The 21,466-nt window shown below is 35.2% G+C and overlaps 1 protein-coding gene across 4 annotated transcripts in view; it reads left to right on the top strand.

Annotated features, from left to right (window-relative positions):
- Positions 1 to 21,466, top strand: part of VPS13A (vacuolar protein sorting 13 homolog A) — a 240,558-nt gene that overhangs the window by 95,544 nt on the left and 123,548 nt on the right. For all 4 annotated transcript variants that reach the window (XM_044265853.1, XM_044265852.1, XM_044265856.1 and 1 more), the window contains exons 24-26: positions 7,203 to 7,284; positions 8,727 to 8,881; positions 9,264 to 9,420. In XM_044265853.1, the coding sequence (XP_044121788.1) occupies positions 7,203 to 7,284; positions 8,727 to 8,881; positions 9,264 to 9,420 (394 nt within the window). The remainder of the gene's footprint in view (positions 1 to 7,202; positions 7,285 to 8,726; positions 8,882 to 9,263; positions 9,421 to 21,466) is intronic.

Below are 21,466 nucleotides of genomic sequence, written 5' to 3'. Positions count from 1 at the left end.
TTTTCCCACCCAGCATCTTCCTTCACCAACTTGCAAGTTCTTTTCCTTTCCTGCCAGCCAGCTGGCAGGTGGGAGTGGCAGACCCAGCCTTCCTTGTCAGTGTAGTCTTTTAAACTTGATCCAACCTCTTTGCATGTTACAAAGTTACACAGCTAAAAGAAGTAAAATAATGCTCATAAATGTACAGTGCATGTTGGCAGCACGTGTCCTACTATGATTCTCATGCTTGCTTCTCCTGTTCATTTGTTTCTCCTGTTTTTCTACCTTCTTTGATACTGATGTATTGAATTTCTCAGTCTCAGCCATATCACGTTTGTCAGACATGGTTGCAGAGGAGGCAGAGTGTGGTGCACAAGCAAGTGAAGTCTGGGCAGTAGCTGTGCTGGGTCTGTTGTCTTTTTGATAATGGCCATCCTAACAGATGTCGGCTGGTATCTCATCATTTTGATTTGCATTTCCCTTATTAGTATCGGGCATCTTTTCATGTGTCTGTTGACCATCTGTATGTCTTCTTTGGAAAATGTCCATTTCCTCTGCCCATTTTTTTCATCCAATTGTTTGCTGAGTTGAATGAATTCTTCATATGGTTGAGATATTAATCCCTTATCAGATATATTATTTGCATATATTTTCTCCCATTCAGTTCATTATCTTTTCATTTGTTGATAGTTTCCCTTGCTGTGCAGAAGCTTTTTAGTTTGAGGTAGACCCACTTGTTTATTTTGCTTTTGTTGTCTTTGCTTTTGAAGTCCAATCCAACAAACCATTGCCAAGATTGCTGTTAAGGAGCTTACCTGCCTATGTTTCCTTTAGAAGCTTTATGGCTTCAGGTCTTCCATTCAAGTCTGCAATCCATTTTAAGTTGCTTTTGTGGATGAGAAAGGAGTCCAGTTTTATTCTTTTGCATATGGCTGTCCACCTTTCCCAGCACCATTTATTGAAGAAACTGTCCTTTCCTTGTATATTCTTGGCTCCTTTGCCAAAAATTAATTGATTGTTACCTCATAGGTTTATTCCTGGGCTCTCATTTTAGTTCCACTGATTTACAAATCTGTTTTTTGTGTTGGTGCCATATTGTTTTGATTACCTTAGTTTTGTAATAGAGCTTGAACTTAGGAAGTGTGACGCCCCCGGCTTTGTTCTTAAGATTGCTGTGGCTATTCAGGGTCATCTAGGTGTTAGGATTATTTTTTCTACATGTTAGGATTATTTTTTCTACATGTGTATAATACATTACTCAACTTCTGATAGAAACTGCATTGAATCTGAACATTGCTTTGAGTAGTGTGTACTTTTTAACAATACTGCTTTTTGCAGTCCTTAAGTGTGAAATATCTTTTCACTCTTATGTCTTCAGTTTCTTTCATCAGTGTTTTATAGTTTTCAGGGTATAGATTTTCCTCCTCTTCGATTAAATTTATTCATAGGTATTCTTTTTGATAGAGTTAAAAATGGTAATTCTTGAAATCAGATAATGTGACATCTAAATTGTTTGCTTTTCCTAAAGAGTTTCCACTAGTTCTTCCCCTTTCCCAATAACTTTTAGAATCAGCTTTTCAATTTTACAAAAATATTTTTCTGGGATTTTGATGGTGATTTTATTGTATTACCAATTTGGGGAGAATTGACCTTTTAACAATATTGAATCTTTCAGTCCATTAACACGATACATCTTTTTATTTATTTAGGTCTGTTTTTTTTTTTTAAGATTTTATTTATTTGACAGAGATGCACAGTAAGAGAGGAGTTACAAGCAGGGGGAGTGGGAGAGGGAGAAGTAGGCTTCCCATAGAGCAGGGAGCCCAATGTGGGGCTTGATCCCAGCACGGGATCATGCTCGGATCATGACCCGAGCTGAAGTCAGATGCTTAATGACCGAGCCACCCAGATGCCCCTATTTAAGTTTTTTCACAAGTATTTTGTAGTTGAAATGTACATGTGCTTCACATGTTTTGGTGTTCTGTGTCCTCTGAAAATCCACATATTGAAACATTAACCCTAATAGCTCAGAATGTCGCTGTATTTGGAGATAGGACCTTAAAAAGTGGTTAAGTTAATATGAGGCCATTAGAGTGGGTCCTGATGCAGTCAGTGTGGCATCTTCATGAGAAGTAGAAATTCAGACACAGAAAAAGACACCAGAGATGCGCACGTACAGAGAAAACTCCATGGCAGGAGAAGGGGTGCAGCAAGGAGGTAGACATCTGCAAGCCTAGGAGAGTGGCCTCAGTCAAAACAAATGATGCCTACACCTTGATCTTGAGCTTATCTTTCTGAACTGTGAGAAAATAAATTTCTGTTGTTTAATACCCCCAGTCTATGGAATTTTGTTATGGCAGCCCTTGAAAACTAATACAGGTTTTGTACCAGAAAGTGAGGTGGTGGTGTAACAAATATGTTGTAGTAGCTTTAGCACTGGATAATAAGTAGAATGTGAAAGGGGGTTTTCAGGCAAGGTTATCCTTGTTATAAAGGGGGAGAGAACTTGGCTGAATTGTTTTCTAGTGTGGAAGTTGTAGGTGATGAATTTGGATATTTAGTTGAGATTTCTAAGTAAACTGTTCAAGACATGGTCTTATTTTTTCCTAATTGCTTAGAGTAAAATGCAAGAAAAGATATTTTTAAGAAGGATTTGTTAAATCAGTAACAGAACTTAAAGATTTGGGAAGTGCTCAGCCTGTCCATATTGCAAAAAATGGAGAATTGTGTTAGAGAGAAAACCAGGGGTATTTTCACAAACACTTGATAAAGACATATGACTCATGGCTTTAACCCATTATCTCACTGAAGCCAGGAATAGAGATGGGGCTCTACCAGCTGAAGTACTACCAGCTTAGACTAAAGAGGGCAGAGTCAGGACAAAATGAAGAAAATCCCTTGTAGTTCTGGGATACTATAGGGTAGGACTGTAGGCCATCCAGCTGGGAATGTGCTTTATTCTTCAGAAAAAGGGAAAAGAATAATCTTGAAAGCTAGTCTGAGATCCACAGTGGTGCCATTACCAACATGGGCTCAATAGGTATGGGTTTTGGGGGCTAAAGTTCCCTTCTGGATTTCTAGAATTTTTCCACTTTCTTGGTTTCAGTGGGTCATTCTGCTACTTGGCAGAATGTCTGCTATGTGGCAGGAGTGTATTAATCTTATATTTTTTTTAATTAAAAGATTTTTTAAATTTATTTGACAGGCAGAGATCACAGGTAGGCAGAGAAGCAGGTGGCAGGGCGGGCGGCGGGGAGCAGGCTCCCTGCTAAGCGGGGAGCCTGATGTGGGGCTCAATCCCAGGATCCTGGGATCTTGGCCTGAGCCAAAGGCAGAGGCTTTAAGCCACTGAGCCACCCAAGCACCCCTAGTCTTATCTTATTAGGTATGATAATAGCTGTCAGTTTTTCCATCTTATTTCCTAGGTTGAGGGAGGTAGTCTTTTATTCCTAGTTAGCTAATAGTTTTATTTGTATCAGGAATATTTGTAGCATTTTATGGAATGCTTTTGCTATATTGGTTGTAATCATACAGTTTTCTTCTTTATTCTTTTAATATGATAGATTACGTTGATTCTTGAATGTTGAACTAGCCTTGCATTCCTAATGTAAGCCTCATTTGTTCATGGTATATTATCCTTTTAGTACAGTGTTGGATTTATTTGCTAATTTTTTGTTAAGGATTTTTGTATTTATGGTCATACATGATCATGGTTTATACTTATTAGGTGTTGCATATGATATCAGAGAAAGTCCAGCCTTGTCAAATGAATTGGAAAAAGTTTCCCTCTTCTCTTACTTTACAAGATATTTTGTAAAGAGTAGATACTGTTTCTATCTTAAATACCAGTGAAGCCATCTGTGCATAGAGTTTCTTTATTGAAAGACTTTGAAATTGTTTTGTTTTTACTGGACCGTATCTGTTTATTCTTGCATAAACTTTGTAAGATTTTCTCTGTCAAGGAATTTGTTTCATCCAAGGTGTTGAATATGTGGAAGTAAGGTTGTTCCTAACCTTCAGATGACTTTAGGATCCATAAGGATATCTCATTCATTTATTAGCTAGCTCTTTTCAGATCCAGAATTTCTCCTTGAGTTCTTCTTAAAATTTCTCTCTTCAATAATGTTTTCTTTTTTCTTTTTTAAGATTTTATTTATTTGTCAGAGCAAAAGTGGGGGGAGCAGCAAAGGGAGTAGGAGAAGCAGGCCCCCACTGAGCAGGGACTGATGCAGGGCTGATGTAGGACTTTATCCCAGGACCCTGGGATCATGACCTGAAGCCAAAGGCAGGCATTAACTGACTGAGCCTCCCTCTTTGTTATGACATCATTGTTGGAATTTCCTTTAGCTCTTTCTCCATGGTCCTTTTTAGCATTCTGAGCATATTTGAGGCATTAAAAAAAAGTCATTTTTTAGTAAGTCTAGCGCCTTACTTCCTCCTGAACTGTGCTTGCTAATTTTGTCTCTTGCTAATAAACTCTTATGTGTTTCTTTGCATAGATTGTCATGTTTTGTAATCAGACAAAGAAATTATGAGAAAACTATAAACGTGTATGCTCATTAACATAGATTAAAAAAATCCTTAAAAAATACTACAGCCAAATAGTATGATATATTATAACCAAATGCATTTACCTTATGAAAACAAAAATGACTCACCAGTCAGTGTTATTAATCATATTCATGGAATAAAGGAGAAAAAGTTATGATCATCTCAATAAATGAGGAAAAAGTATTGACAAAACCCAACAATTATTGATGGTAAAAACGTCTTTAAAAAATTTGAGAGAGAGAGAACACAAGCGGAGGAGAGGGAGAGGTAGAGAGAAGCAGACTCCCTGCTGACCAGGGAACTTGACTGTGGGCTTGTTCCCAGGACCATAGGATGTTTAACCCCCTGGACCACCCAGGTGCCCTGATGATAAAAACTCTTAAATTGGGAATAGAAGAGTTTCTCCCTCATAAAGGACATACAGGAAAAACCTGTAGCTAATATTGTATTTAATTTGAAAAAGACTAAATGCTTTCCCTGTAAGATCTAGAATAGTTCAAGAATTCCTTTTTTCATCACCTCTATTCAAGTTGATAGTGAATGTTCTAGTTTCTGCAAAGAAATCAAGAGAAAGACAGGATTAGGAAGAAAAAGTAAAACTGTCTTTATTTGCAGATGAAATGATCATTTATGCAGAAAGTCCTAAGGAATGTAGAAAAATATCACTAAAAATAGCAAGTTTGCAAGATACTTTATCAATGTAAATACTTGTTTCTAAAAGTGAAAAATATTCCATTCATAACAACATTAAAAAGGACTGAATACTTAAGAAAAAATTAACAATAGAAATACAAGACCTGTAAACCTTAAACTGCAGAACATTTCTGTAAACAAAGAAAACCTAAACATTGGAATGATATGCATAATCAAGGAGTGGAGGCCTGACCTCATTGAGTTGGCAGTCTTCAAACTCTCTAGATTTCTCACCACCTCAATCAGAATATGGAAGATTTCTCTTCTGGAAATTAACAAGCTAATTATGAAAGTATATACAGTAATGTAAAGGACACATATTAGCCAAAACAATTTATTATTTTTAATGTGAATTCCAGCTTAGTTAACATAGTTAACATAACATAACATAGTTAACATACACAACATACATAAACATAGTTAACATACATAGTTTACATTCATTTCAGGTGTAAAATACAGTGATTCAGCACTTCCCTATATTACTTTGTGTTCTTCAAGATAAGTGTACTCTTAACCCCCTTCATCTATTTCAAAGCCACCCCCGCCATTATAACCACCTGTTTGTCCTCTGTAAATAAGAGTCAGTTTTTTGGTTTGTCTCTCTCTTTTCCTTTGTTTGTTTCTTAAATTCCTCATGGGAGTGAAATTGCGTGGTATTTCTTTCTCTGGTTTATTTCACTTAGGACCATACTGTCTAGATCCATCCATCTTGTTGCAAATGGCAAGATTTCATTCTTCCTTATAGTTGAATAATACTGTGTTGCCCATACATACCACATCTTTATCCATTCATCTATTGATGGAAACTTAGGTTGCCTTCATAATTCTAGCCAAAGCAATTTTAGATAAGAATAATATTTGAGATTTTCTAATATTTGATTTCAAGGTTTATTTTATAGCTATTTTATTAAAGTGGTTTTGTTTGGTATGGGAATAAACATATAGATCAATGAAGTAGAATAAAGCTTGGATATAAATGTACACTATAATACATGGTTAAGATATATTTGATATCATAAAAAGATGCCAACCCAAATAAGTGGGAGAAATGTATTAGTTCTTTCAAAAAATGATTTTGAAGTAACTAGATTTCTGGAGTTGTTATATAATCTGGAGACATGTTCAAGGATGCTTATGGTAGCACTATGAGTAAAAGCAAAAAATCTGTAAATAGTACAAATATTTATCAACAGTGTAGTGGGCAAATAAGTGTTGCAAATATGCAGTATAGTAAGGTAGTGAGAATGAGTGAACAATCAATTATGTGTAAAATTTAAACATTGTTTTGTAGAAGAATGTCTTAGAATATTTAAGATACTCCTTTTTTGTACAGTTTAGAAAGAAACAGGATAAAGAATGTTAGAGAATCATTAGTAGGACATAAAAATAAGTAAATTAAAGTGAAATTGTGATCAGTTGTAGGGAATATAATCGAGGAGAATCACATGAGATGCTGCTAGGTATGGTATACTGCTGCTTAGAATGTTTTTCTTAGTTTTTGGTCTGGGTAGAAGATTCAGGTATGTCTTTTCTTATTATTTTATCACATTGAGTTTTATGTTTTTATGTGCTATATTTCTCCAAGCAGTAAAAAAGTCATGTTTTTCAAAAAATGAAAAGTAAAACTGAGAACTTCATATCTCTGTAGGTTTAAAATATTGGGATTGGTTATTTCCTGTGAATGTCCTGATAGGTTTTCTTATTTAGTGAGACACTGAGTTAACATTGTATCTAAGATCTTTTCCTACTCGAAGCCTGTCAACAAGAAAATTAATATAATAGTTCTGTGATTTTTATTTAGCCTTGAAATTATAAAACCACTTCTTGAAATCTATATTTTAAAATTTACTTTCCTAATTCAGACTGGATTTTTTTTCTTAGTTCAAAGTGGGATTTTTTTTTTCATTATCAAAATTGTCTTAGGACTTTGAATAAAAATCTTTGTGCTAATTAACAGTGAATTACTTTTCTTCCAGATGCAAAGGTCCACCTCTGTGGGAACAACACAGATTTCACAGAAAATGCTTCCTTTCTTGGAACTTCCATGTGTTGATGATGGTAAAATGAAACTGGTTTAGGAAGTTTTCTGTACTGAAGTGTATTATGAATATAATTTTCATTTTGAGACTATACAAAAAATTGCAGGCAATAGCAGATATGTATATGTTTTCCAGAAATTTTCACTAAAATTCCTTTAAGATAATAGAAGTGGGATGTTCCTTAAAGTTGCTTTTGCAGCAAGAATTTTTTGGTAAATAAAAGTAAAACTCATGATCTCACAAAATCGACTAGTAAATTAATCTTCTTTGTCTTTCTTTGAGCTAGGAGCCCCTATGAAACGCTATGGATTATATAATTTATAATGTTGCTTAGTTACTTGGAGAATCTTGTCATAGTAAAATTTTAGTTTTATTTTTATATTTTCCTCTTAAATTATTAAACAGTAAAAAAAAAGTCAGGCCTTAATACCTACATTTCACACGTGAAAAGTGGTAAATATTTTGACACCAGATACCTGCTTTCCTTGACCACATTGGAAAGAAATTTTTTAAGCCTATTTTTAAGGCCTTAAAAATTGCTTAATCTTAAGTAACTGAAGTTACCATGTAAATCGTCAGTTTTCTAGAGAACATTTCTGTGTGGGTAAGGGGCGGGAGGAAATGTTTGTGAGATCTTCTGCCCTAAATTCAGTTTTTGGTCATTAGGGATATGTACTTCAGGTAGTTTTAGTTTCCTTTAAATCTTCTTTTAATGATTTCACTAGTTTTGGAGTTGTTTTTAGTAGCAAATTCTAGAAATCTGTTGCATATATATGTGTATATACACACACAGACACACATACGCACACACGCACATACACATATCCATGAATGAAACCATGATTGATCGCCGTTTCTTCATCCAAACCTCCGGGTCTCCTTTGTGCTTTTAATATTGCAGACTTTGTAACTCAGCCCTATTTTTGTTACCCAGGTAGAACAAGCAAATTAGTATATTCCTTTGAAAATTCTTGTTGCATGTAATCATTGGCATTGGCATTTGCTATAAACTTTTCTTTTGCAGGGCACCTGGGTGACTCAGTCAGTTGAGCATCCAGCTTTGATTTCAGCTCAGATCATGACCTCAGGGTCATGAGATCATGCCTTGCATTGGGGGAGCCCAGCATGGAGCCTACTTAAAATTCTCTCCCTCTGCCCACTGGTGCATGCACATTCTCTCTCTCAAAAATAAAAAATAAAATTTTTGTTTGCAGTTTCATACTAATGACTTTAAAAGGTGATGTTCATTAATCTAAAGGTGAACTTTGTGTTTTCTATGTTTTTTGTCATCAAAAATGTTATTTTCAGACAAGCTCTATTATTTTCTCATCTTTTTATTTAATCTTGAACTATTTAGATTGCTAATGTATTAGTATTCATATTTATCTCAGAAAAATTATAAAAATGTTATTAAATCAGTCATTTTGATTATTGACTTAAATAATGTTCTACAATATTTAGATTCAGAGGAAGAATTTTTCGATGCACCGTGTAGTCCCTTGGATGAACCTCCTCAATCTCCCTCTGAACTTCAAAGTTATCAGCCGAAGAAGTTTCAAAAGCTGTATTGTTCAAAAAATATGATTCAGTGTAAAATAAGATTTGAAGTGCCAGAGGTATGTACCATGGTAAAATTAATATGGCTTCTTTAAATTGTCATTGCTGCTATTCACTGTATTTATATGGTCTCATTACTAACATGTACTCCTGTTTCATCCAGTTTAAGTTGAATCCAGATGTTGCTATGTGATTTTTCCTTTCTTTTCTTTGAAGATTAATTTTCTTAATCACAGATTAGAGGTTTAGATCATATGTTATGGTTATTATACATATTTATTAAAAATAGTTTGTACAACATAAATGTATGTGTGATATAAAATCTTTCCTAAATTTTAAGTACAGATCATATAAATACCTTATATCTCCATTTATAGCCACCATCTACATAAATAATTTTTTATTTTGGTAGTGGTAGTTTCTTTTTTCTTTTTTCTCTAGGTTTTGATTCAGTTTTATCACCTTGTTGGAGATTGTGAACTACCTGTGGTAGAGGTTGATGTTTTAGGGTTGGGCACAGATGTGGAATTTAGAACATTTGATTTGAAAGCGAATGCCTTTTTGAAAGAGTTCTGCCTAAAATGCCCAGAATACTTTGGTAAGCATCTCAATTTTCTTAAAGTAATAAACTTTTATTGTTTGACTCCCTACTAGAGAGTTCAAAATTCTCTAGGCTTTAAATCAGTACATTTATTAAAACATCCTCAAAGAAATACTATATTATGAATTGGTTGTCCATTTTTATCTTTTACTTGGGAATCTAAAAAGGTAGATCAAAGACAAAATGAAGATTCCTTTTCATAGGAAAATAAAATAGACCTGGTTTAATTTTAAATCTAACTCAATTCTACAATGCTGGATTAGTTTCCTATTGATAATGTAACAATTTATCACAGACTGAGTGTCTTCCAACCACAAAAATTTGTTATCTGTTATTCTGTTAATCAGTAGTTTGACATAAGTCTTAACAGTTAAAAATCAAGGTGCCAATTAGAGTTCCTATATGGAGAATCTAGGGGAAGATCCATTTCCTCGCTTATTCAGTTGTTTCCAAAACTCATTTCCATGTGGTGTAAGTCTGCTTCCTGCTACTAACAGGTAAGGACTGGCCTTAACCCCCACAGGCCCAAGTCCTTGCATTTGGTTCTCTGTATCTCAGAACCAGTATAGGGTGATAGATCCTTCTCATGTTGATCTCAGTCCAAGCTAATTTCCTCTTTACCTAATTGCCTTTGCAAAGACCCTTTTGCTATATAAGGTAACATATTCTCAGGTTTAGGCAGACATAACATGGATGTCCTTGGGTCTCAGGGCATAACATTATTTTGTCTGCTATAAACATTTTATGTCCCATAATCAGAATGGATATATTTTATTATACCTTGGATAGTATATCCATTTACTTTGTTAGGCATTTAGGAGAGTGTATTATGTATATTCCTTTATATTTTTGGGTTTATTCTTGTAAGACTGTTGTTGGAATGATTTAGATAATTTGTTTCTAATGTGAATCCTTTATTTCTTTTTCTGGCCTAATTGCTCTGGCTAGGACTTCCAGTACTATGTTGAATAAAAGTGACAAGAGTAGGCACCCTTGTCTTATTCCTGATTTAGAATAAAAGCTTCCAACTTTTACCATTGCATAGGATGTTAGCTAGGGGCCTGTTATATGTGGTCTTTACTACATTGAGGAATGTTCCCTTTCTACCCACTTTGTTGAAAGTTTTTATGTAAATGGATGTTGAATTTTATCAAATGCTTTTCTTCATCCATTGAGATCATAATATTTTTATACTTCATTTTGTTAACACAGGCTATCACATTGATAGGTTTGTGGATGTTGAACCATCCTTGGAATGTAAGTAAGCAGGAACCATCCTTCTTACTTATGGTGTATGATCCTTTCAGTGTATTGTTGAATTTATTGTGCTTATATTTTGTTGAGGATTTTTGCATCTATGTTCATCTAAAATCAATTGGCCTCTGTCTGGATTTGGTACTAGGGTAGAGCTTGACTTGTAAATGAGTTTGTGTTTCCTCCTATTTTTCAGAAACATTTTATTAAGCTTAGTATTAATTCTTCATTTAATATTTGGTAGTATTCATCAGTGAAGCCATCTGGTCCTGGACTTTTGTTTTTTGGGAGGCTTTTGATTACTGATTCAATTTCTTTATAAATAATTGGTCTATGTGTGTGGGTTTTTTTTTTTTTTCAATTTATTTATTTTCAGAAAAACATTATTCATTATTTTTTCACCACACCCTGTGCTCCATGCAAGTCGTGCCCTCTATAATACCCACCACCTGGTACCCCAACCTCCCACCCCCCCGCCACTTCAAACCCCTCAGATTGTTTTTCAGAGTCCGTAGTCTCTCATGGTTCACCTCCCCTTCCAATTTACCCAAATTCCCTTCTCCTCTCTAACGCCCCTTGTCCTCCATGCTATTTGTTATGCTCCACAAATAAGTGAAACCATAATGATAATTGACTCTCTCTGCTTGACTTATTTCACTCAGCATAATCTCTTCCAGTCCCGTCCATGTTGCTACAAAAGTTGGGTATTCATCCTTTCTTTTTTTTTTTTTTCCAATTTATTTATTTTCAGAAAAACAGTATTCATTATTTTTTCACCACACCCAGTGCTCCATGCAAGCTGTGCCCTCTATAATACCCACCACCTGGTACCCCAACCTCCCACCCCCCCACCACTTCAAACCCCTCAGATTGTTTTTCAGAGTCCATAGTCTCTCATGGTTCACCTCCCCTTCCAATTTACCCAAAAACACATACCCTCCCCAATGTCCATAACCCTACCCCCCTTCTCCCAACCCCCCTCCCCCCAGCAACCCACAGTTTGTTTCGTGAGATTAAGAGTCACTTATGGTTTGTCTCCCTCCCTATCCCATCTTGTTTCATGGATTCTCCTCCTACCCACTTAAGCCCCCATGTTGCATCACCACTTCCTCATATCAGGGAGATCATATGATAGTTGTCTTTCTCCGCTTGACTTATTTCGCTAAGCATGATACGCTCTAGTTCCATCCATGTTGTCGCAAATGGCAAGATTTCGTTTCTTTGGATGGCTGCATAGTATTCCATTGTGTATATATACCACATCTTCTTTATCCATTCATCTGTTGATGGACATCTAGGTTCTTTCCATAGTTTGGCTATTGTAGACATTGCTGCTATAAACATTCGGGTGCACATGCCCCTTTGGATAACTACATTTATATCTTTAGGGTAAATTCCCAGTAGTGCAATTGCTGGGTCATAGGGCAGTTCTGTTTTCAACATTTTGAGGAACCTCCATGCTGTTTTCCAGAGTGGTTGCACCAGCTTGCATTCCCACCAACAGTGTAGGAGGGTTCCCCTTTCTCCGCATCCTCGCCAGCATCTGTCATTTCCTGACTTGTTGATTTTAGCCAATCTGACTGGTGTGAGGTGATATCTCATTGTGGTTTTGATTTGTATTTCCCTGATGCCGAGTGATATGGAGCACTTTTTCATGTGTCTGTTGGCCATCTGGATGTCTGCTTTGCAGAAACGTCTGTTCATGTCCTCTGCCCATTTCTCTATGTGTGTTTTTTATTTCTTGGAAGGTTATATGTTTCTAGGAATTTATCCATTTCTTTTATTTTTCTTAATTATTTTCATTCATGCAATTTTTTCTGTAAATTTGAAATTAATTCCAAATAAAAAGTTAAAGAAATATACAATGCTTTACTTCCTGAGCTCAGTTATATATATATATATATACACACAGTATATATATATATACAGTATATATATATATATATGTATGTTTTAATATTAAGTTAAATATTAAAAGTTTATGTTTAATATTGTAATCTAAACCAGATTTCTATATCTTTTTTTTATTCAAACCTATACTTTATTTTTTAACTTTGAAACCTGTCTTCATTTTTTTTTTAATTATGTTACGTTAGTCACCATACAGTGCATCATTAGTTTTTGATGTAGTGCTCCATGATTCATTGCATATAACACTGAGTGCTCTGTGCAATACATGCTGTCTTTAATACTCATCACCAGGCTAACCCATCCACCAACCCTCCTCCCCTCTAAAACTCTCAGTTTGTTTCTCTACGACCTTTTGTATTTATTTGGTTATCAGTTGTAATGTCTCCTTTCTCATGCCTGATTTTATTTAAGCCCACCTTTTTTTTTTTTTCTTGGTGAATCTAGCTAAGGGTTTGTGCATTTTGCTATCTTTGAAAGGACCCAGCTCTTAGTTATACTGACCTTTTCACCCTTTTTTTTTAAATTTCTATTGCCTTTATTTCTGCTCTAATATTTTATTTCCTTCTAATTTGGTATTTCAGTTCTTTTTCTAGTTCTTTGAGGTATAAAGTTAGATTGTTTGAGTTTTTTGTTTCAAGAGGTAGGCATTGCTGTTCTTTGCCCTCTTAGAAATACTTTTGTTGCATTTCATAAATTTTGGTACATTGTATTTATGTTCTTACTGGTCCAAGGTATATTTAATATTTTTTCTTTTGATTTCTTTGTTGACTGGTAATAATTGTCAATATCTGCAGTAATTCTTTGTAGATCTTTGTTAAACTTTCACTATTTGCAGGTGACATGATATTATATAGGAAACGTTAAGGATTCTACCAAGATGCTCTTAGATCTAATCAGTAAATTCAGTGATGTTGTTGGATAGCAAAATACAAAATTCTTTTGGGTTTCTATACACTATGAGAGGGAGAAGTTAAGAAAACAATCCAACAATTTGCAATTCCATCAAAAAAATAAAATGCATAAGAATAAAATTAAGGAGGTGAAAGACCTATATACTGTAAATTATAAGAGTGATGAAAAAAAATCAAGACAAATAGGTAGTCTGTGCTTATGGATTGGAATAATTAACATGGTAAAGTGTTCATGTTATCCAAAGTAAATCTACAAATTCAGTGCAATCCCTATCTAAATTTCAATGACATTTTGCACAGAAATAGAAAAAACAACTCTAAATTGATGCTAGGAAAACTGGGAAGCCATATGCAAAACAGTGAAACTGGACTATGACTACTATCTTACATAATCCAAAAAATTAAAATGAAATAAAGGCTTAATGGAAGGCCTGAAACCAGAAAACTCCTGGAATTAAATATAGGCAGTAAGTGCCTTTACCTTAGTCTTGTGTTGATTATTTGGGTCTGATTCCAGATGCAAAGAAAAGAATAAACAAGTAGGACTACATTAGACCAAAAGTCTTCTGCACAGGTAGGGAAGCCATGAACCAATTGAACCATTCCTACTGAATGGGAGAAGATGCATGCAAATCACAAATCTGATCAATGGTTAATACCTAAAATATGTAAAGAACTTCTGCAATTCAATAATCAGAAAACCAATTCAATTAAAAAAAAAGGGCAGAGAGTCTGAATAGATATTTTCCCCCCAAAAAAACATTAAGATGGTTAACAGGTATATGAAAAGGTGCTGATACCACTATTTATTGGGGGAACTGCTGCTTGAAACCATAATGAGATATGACCTCACACATATCAGAGTGGGTATCATCAACAAGACAAGAACTAACAAGTGTGGGTAAAGCTATGGAGAAAAGGAAACCCTTGTGTACTATTGTAAGTGTAAATTAGTCCAAACATTATAGAAGACAGTATGTACATTCCTCAAAAATTAAAAGTAGAATATCATATGATCTAGGAATTCCACTTCTAAGTATTTGCCCAAAGAAAATGAAAACACTAACTTGAAAAGATAAATGTACTCCATGTTCATTGCAGCACTGTTTGTAATAGCCAAGATGTGGGAACAGCCTAAGTGCAATCAATGAGTGAACACCTAAAAGATGGGAAATCTTTATTCACACATATAAAAAAAACACACAACAGAATTCTATTCAGCCATAAAAAAGAATGAAATCTTGCCATTTGTGACAACATTCTTGGACCTTGAGAACATTATGCTAAGTGAAATAAGTCAGAGAAAGATACCATCTGATCTGACTTATATGTGGAATATTAAAAAAAAAAAATCCAAGCTGATAGGTAAATAGAAGATTGGTGGTTGCCAGAGGCAGGGGATAGGGAAAGTTCATTTGGCATGGGTGAAGGGGATCCAAGAGATAGGAAAAAATTTCCAGTTATAAATCAGGAGGATATAAATTGTAACATAGTGGTTATAGTTAACATACCAAATTGCTTATTTGAAAGCTGCTGATAGTAAATCTTGAAAGTCCTCATCACAAGGAAAAATGAAATTGTAGCTATGTATGAGGACAGATATTTAACTAGATAATTGTGATGCTCATTTCTTAATATATACAAATATTGAATCATTCTGTTTTATACTTGAAGCTAATACGTTATGTGTGACTTAATTTAAAAAAAGAGAACTGATCTAGTAGGTTAATTTTAATTTTATAAAGCTTTTTTATAACAGAAGAACATTGTATATGATTAGAAATGACATTAAAAAATATTACTTAACTATTTTTGGAGCAATTTTTGATTTACAGTGCAATTGAGCAGTTTAGGTATAGGGATTTCCCCCTGTACTTTCACGGGCATAACCTCTCCCATTATAACATCCGCCACCAGAGGAGGACACTTGTTGCAGTTCATGTACATTTACACAGTACACCCTATGTCCATAGTTTATGTTAGGGTTCATCTTAGTGCTGTGAATTCAAAGGGTTTTGGACACATGTATAATGACATGTATGGAGCATTGTATTACCATGTGCAGTGGTTCCAGTGCTCTAAAAATCCTCTGTATTACACCTCTTCATCCTTTCCTGTCCTGCTGCTCCTCCTGGCAACCACTGAGCTTTTTTACTGTATCTATAGTTTATCCTTTTCCTGGAATGTCACATAGCTGGGATCATACTATATACAGCCTTTCAGAATGACTTTTTTCAGTTAGTAATATGTATTTATTTCCCTATCTTCTCATTACTCAACAGCTTACTTCTTTTTTTTTTTTATTTTTTTAAAGATTTTATTTATTTATTTGACAGAGAGAGATCACAAGTAGGCAGAGAGGCAGGCAGAGAGAGAGGAGGAAGCAGGCTCCCTGCTGAGCAGAGAGCCCGACCTGGGACTCGATCCCAGGACCCTGAGATCATGACCTGAGCTGAAGGCAGCGGCTTAACCCACTGAGCCACCCAGGCGCCCAACAGCTTACTTCTTAATACTGAATAATGTTTCATTGTATGTTGTACCACAGTTTGTTTTTCCATTCACCTACTGAAGGATGTCTTGGTTGTACACAGGTTTTGAGAGTTCTGAATAAAGGTTCAATAAACGTCTGTATGAAGGTTTTTGTGTGGGCATAAGTTTTCAGCTGCTTTGGGTAAATACCAAAGAACATCACTGTTGGGTTATATGGGAAGAATACATTTAGTTTTGTGAGGAACAATCAGGCTGTCTTCCAAGGGGTCTGTATACCTTTTAGCATTCTCATCAGCAATGACTGAGAGTTCCTGTTGCTTCATATTCTCCTCACTAATATTTGATGTTTGTCTCTTTGATTTTGAGCATCCCAATAAGGTATGAAGTGGTATCTGATTGGTTTTTTAAAATTTGCATTTCCCTGATGATCTGTGTAGAGCATCTTTTTCATATGCTGATTTGGCTTCTGTAGATCTTCTTTGGTGAGTTGTCTGTTAAGGTGTTTGGTCTGTTGTTTCAGTGGTGTTTGTTTATTTCTTGAGTATAAGAGTTCTTTGTATATTTTGGATAACAGCCCCTTATCTGATGTGTCTTTTGCAAATATTTTCTACTCTGTGGCTGGTCTTTTCATTTTATTAGCATTGTTCTTCACAGAACAGGATTTTTAATTTTAATGAACTCCAAGTTATGAGATTTTTTTTTCCCATGGATCCTCTTGGTTTGCCTCTAAAGAGTTATTATCAAAATGAGGGTATCTAGATATTCTCTTAGGTTATCTTCTTGAAGTCTTCTAGTTCTGCATTTTACATTTAGATCTGTAGTCCATTTTGAGTTGATTTTTGTGAAGGGTATAATCCCTGTGTAGCTACTTTTTTTTTTTTTTCCTCCCTCCTGTGGGTATCCTTTTTTTCCATCATCATTGGTTGAAAAAACTGTATAAGTGATAATGTAAGTGGTATTGTGTTTTCAATTCCAAGTTCTCCTTTGCCAGTTTGGGTATATAGGAAAGCATTTGACTTGTTTATTAACCTTGTATCTTACAACCTTGATTTAATGGCTTATTGGTTCTATTGAGGGTTTTTGTTGTTGATTCTTCCACATTTTTTACATAGATGATCATGTCATGTGTGAACAAAGTTTTATGTCTTATTTTGCAAAAATAAGAGAAATACCTTTAATTCTTGTCTTAATGCTTTTGCAGACACAGTTATGATACTGAAAATCAGTAAAAAGGAAAGGGCATCTTACCTTCTTCCTTAGTGTGAAAACCTCGAGTTTCTCACAGTTAAGTATGTACTTAGCTGCAGGTTTTTAGAAGATAATCTTTATCAAGTTAGGAAGTCCTTTATTCCTAGTTTACTGAGAGTTTTTATCATGAATGGTTGTTGGATATTGTCATATGCTTTTTCTGCATCTGTTTAAATGATCATATTGTTTTTTCCTCTGTAGCCTGTAGATGTCATAGAGTACATCAGTTGATTTTCAAATGTTGAGCCAGTTGCACTTTGGGATAAATTTTACTTGGTCATGGAACACATTTCTTTTTACACTTGGTTGGAATCAGTTCTGTGTGTGTGTGTGTGTGTGTGGTAGCTGTTGTATCTGTGTTAATGAGGGTTACTTGCCTGCAGTTTACCTTTTTTTTTTTTTTTTTGAATGCCTTTGTGTTTGTTTTGGTATTGGGGTAATTCTGATTTAGAAGAATGAGTTAGCAAGTACTCCTTCTGTTTGTGTCCTCTGAAAGGGGTTGTACAGAATTGGTATAATTTTCCTTAAAGGTTAATTAGGATTCACCATTGAACCCATCTGGGCATGGTGCTTTCTTTTCTGGAAGGTTATTAGTTATTGACTTGATTCCTGTAATAGATATGAACCTATTTAGATTGTCTGTCCTTGTGAAAATTTGTCATATTGTATCTGTTTCAAAGAATTGGTACATTTCATTAGGTTATCACTTTTGTGGACATAATTGTTCATAGTATTCTTTTAACTATCCTTTTAATGTTACCATTATTTCTCCTCTTTTAGTTCTAATATTAGTAATCTATGTCCTCTTTTTTTCTTAGTTAACCTGAACAGAGGCTTACCAATTTTTTTTTTTATCTTTTCAAAGAAATTTTTTGGTTTCCTTAATTTTTCTCATGATTTTTTTTTCAGTTTCCTTGATTTTGATCTACTTTTTATTGTTTCTTTTGCTCACTTTGGATTTATTTTGCTCTCTTTTTCTAGTTTTCTAAGGTGAAAGTTTTTAAGTTATTGATTTATCTCTTATTTTCTAACATATACATTCAATGTTATAAATCCTTCTAAGCAGTGCTTTTACTCTATATAGCCCACAACTTTTGTTAAGGTCTGTGTTCATACTTATTTTTTTTTCTTAAGATTTTATTTATTTGACAGATAGAGATCACAAGTAGGCAGAGAGGCAGGCAGAGAGAGAGGCAGGGAAGCAGGCTCCCTGCTGAGCAGAGAGCCTGATGCTAAGCAGAGAGCCTGATGTGGGGCTCGATCCCAGGACCCTGAGATCATGACCTGAGCTGAAGGCAGAGGCTTTAACCCACTGAGCCACCCAGACACCCCCATACTTACTTCTAATGTTTTTAAATTTCTTTTTTTAAGATTTCTTCTTTTACCCATGTATTATTAAAAGTGTTTATTCTCCAAATATTTTGGAATTTTCCAGCTATATTTCTTAATGATTTGTAGTTCCATTGATTTTTTTACTTTTTAAAATTCAGTAAGGTGTGTTTTATGGCCCAGAATGTGGCCTATCTTGCTGATTAGTCCATGGGAGCATAAGAAGATGTATTCTGCTGTTTGTTGTTAGATGGAGTAGTCTATAGATATCCATTATATCCCATTGACTAATGGTGTTATTATCAAGTTCAACTGTGTCCTTACTGATATTTTTGTCTGCTGGATCTGTCCATTTCTGATGGGGGATATTGAAGTCTTTTAACTGTGACAGTGGATTCGTCTGTTTCTCCTTTCAGTACTCATTGTTTTGCCTCACATACTTTGATGCTTGGTTGTTAAGATGCATACAACTTAAGGATGGTTGTGTATTCATGGAGAATTGACCCCTTTATCATTATATAATACCTTTCATTATCCCTTATAGTTTTTCTTGCTTTGGAGTCTGCTCTCTCTGAAAATTAACGTAGCTATCTCTGCTTTCTTTCATTCTTTTTTTTTTTTTTTTTAAAGATTTTATTTATTTATTTGACAGGGAGAAATCACAAGTAGGCAGAGAGGCAGAGAGAGAGAGGAGGAAGCAGGCTCCCTGCCGAGCAGAGAGCCCGATGCGGGACTCGATCCCAGGACCCCGAGATCATGACCTGAGCCGAAGGCAGCAGCTTAACCCACTGAGCCACCCAGGCGCCTCATCTGCTTTCTTTTTATTAGTATTTACCTGCATTATTTTTCTCCATCCATTTGCTTTCAGTGTATATGTGTCTTTATATTTAAAGTGTGTGTATCTTATTTATTCATTTGTGAGAGAGACAGAGCACACAAGCAGGGAGATAGGTAGGAGTAGAGGCAGAGGGAGAGGGGAAGCAGGCTCCCCGCTGAGCCAGCCAAGAGCCTGATATGTGGCTCGATCCCAGGACCTGGAGATCATGACCTGAGCCAAAGGCAAATGCCTAACCCTTTGAGCCACCCAGGCGCCCCTTAAGGTGTTTGTTTGTTTGTTTGTTTCTTTCTTTCTTTCTTTTTTTTTAAGATTTTATTTATTTGTTTGACAGAGATCACAAGTAGGCAGAGAGACAGACAGAGAGAGAGGAGAAAGTAGGCTCCCTGCTGAGCAGAGAGCCCAATGCGGGACTTGATCCCAGAACCCTGAGATCATGACCCAAGCCGAAGGCAGTGGCGTTAACACTGAGCCACCCAGGCGCCCCTTAAAGTGTTTTTCTTATAGACAGTATATAGTTGGGTCTTGTTTCTTTTGGTCCACTGTGGCAATCTGCATTTTTTAATTGATGTACTTAGACCATTGATGTCCAAAGGGATTATTAATATAAGCTGGCTTTAAAAAAATTTAAAGGTAGTAGTGCTTTCCATTTATTTTTGAGACCATGTAAATCTGGATTAATTGACGGGCTCACTTCATGGGTGTATATGGCTTTTGATCTCAGGGTTGTGAGTTCAAACCCCCTGATGGTGTAGAGATCACTTTTAAAAAAATGTATTCTGTTTACGTGTGTATAAAAGCACTCTGGCTGTCATAGAATCTGATGTTCTTTTGATGATTAGCTTCTTAATGTTTATAAGTGAATCAAGTTTTAAGTGGAAGCTATTTTGTAAAATACTTTAAACTCATGTCGGATTTTTTTTCCTCCAGTAGATTGAGGGACTCAATATGAGGGAATCAGAACTAAACATAAAAATTTATCCCAGCTACTATTTATGGGAATTAAGAAAGGCAGAGAATATGCTTATCTCAAGATTTAAGAGGGTCATCCTCTCTGGGAACTCACTCACAGGCAAAGCTGTCAGTTAACTACTATCCTGAAAACCGCCCTCCCTTTTTTGAGCCCTGGATTGAATATGGTCTTGGTATTTAGAAAAGTAAATTAAGTATTGCTGTCTGGAAGCTTAATCATTGGATATGACTTACACATTTCAGTTCCATATCTACACTTGTTCTGTGGCCCTTGAGAACTTGAGTGTGTTCGACTTCATTATGATTATCTTCTGCTGAGAAAACCATTATACACAACAGATACAGAGTTTTAACTTTATTATGCTTTTTAACATCAAGAAACCGTTTGCTCCTGTGATTGGAAAGAAAAGTGAACCAATTTGATAGTGCTCTCCAGCAATCCAGAAGTATTTTAGCCGTTTTCCATTATACTTATTTTTTGTTTGTTTCCCAAGAGAGCAGGATAAGAAAACCCTAGCTTACAGAATACTGATACACAGTTGCCTCTGCACTTATTTCTGTAATATTTTTGCTTTTTTTCTTTTTTTAGTGGGAGTCAGAGGAAGTGAATAGCATAGTTTCTTGTAAATGATCAGTAAATAGTTCTGTGGATAAATAAATGTGTGAGAAAATTCAGGGCCGTTTTTTACGGTTTGAAATGCAAGTAGCATCTGAAGTAGAAAGCTGGCTGAATAGCTAATGAAGTTTTAAATCTGGAAGATCCTGTGGAATATGTTGTATTTTTTTTCCTCAAAAGTATTATGATTGATTTGTAGTCCTTTCTTCCACTATCTAGATACTGATTTGGAATAGCCATAAATAATTTGGTGATGATAGTTTTAAAGCCCTTATACAAAATGCTGTTTTATAGTAGTTTTCCTACTGTTTTCTGAAGTTTTGGTCAGAAGCAAGAATACAGCTAGTAAATTATATGACAATGGAGTTTATTCTAATTTAAACCAATATACAGAAAAACTTAGTTTCTCATCACATACCTGATCTGTCTTCTGAAAAGTAATGGGCTTTCAGGGCATCGATGATTTTCTTTCTAGGC

Source organism: Neovison vison, chromosome 9, assembly GCF_020171115.1.
Source record: "Neovison vison isolate M4711 chromosome 9, ASM_NN_V1, whole genome shotgun sequence".
NCBI classification, from domain to species: Eukaryota; Metazoa; Chordata; class Mammalia; order Carnivora; family Mustelidae; genus Neogale; species Neogale vison.
The sequence above is the reverse complement of the archived record's forward strand: the minus strand, read 5'-3'. Positions and strand labels throughout refer to the sequence as shown.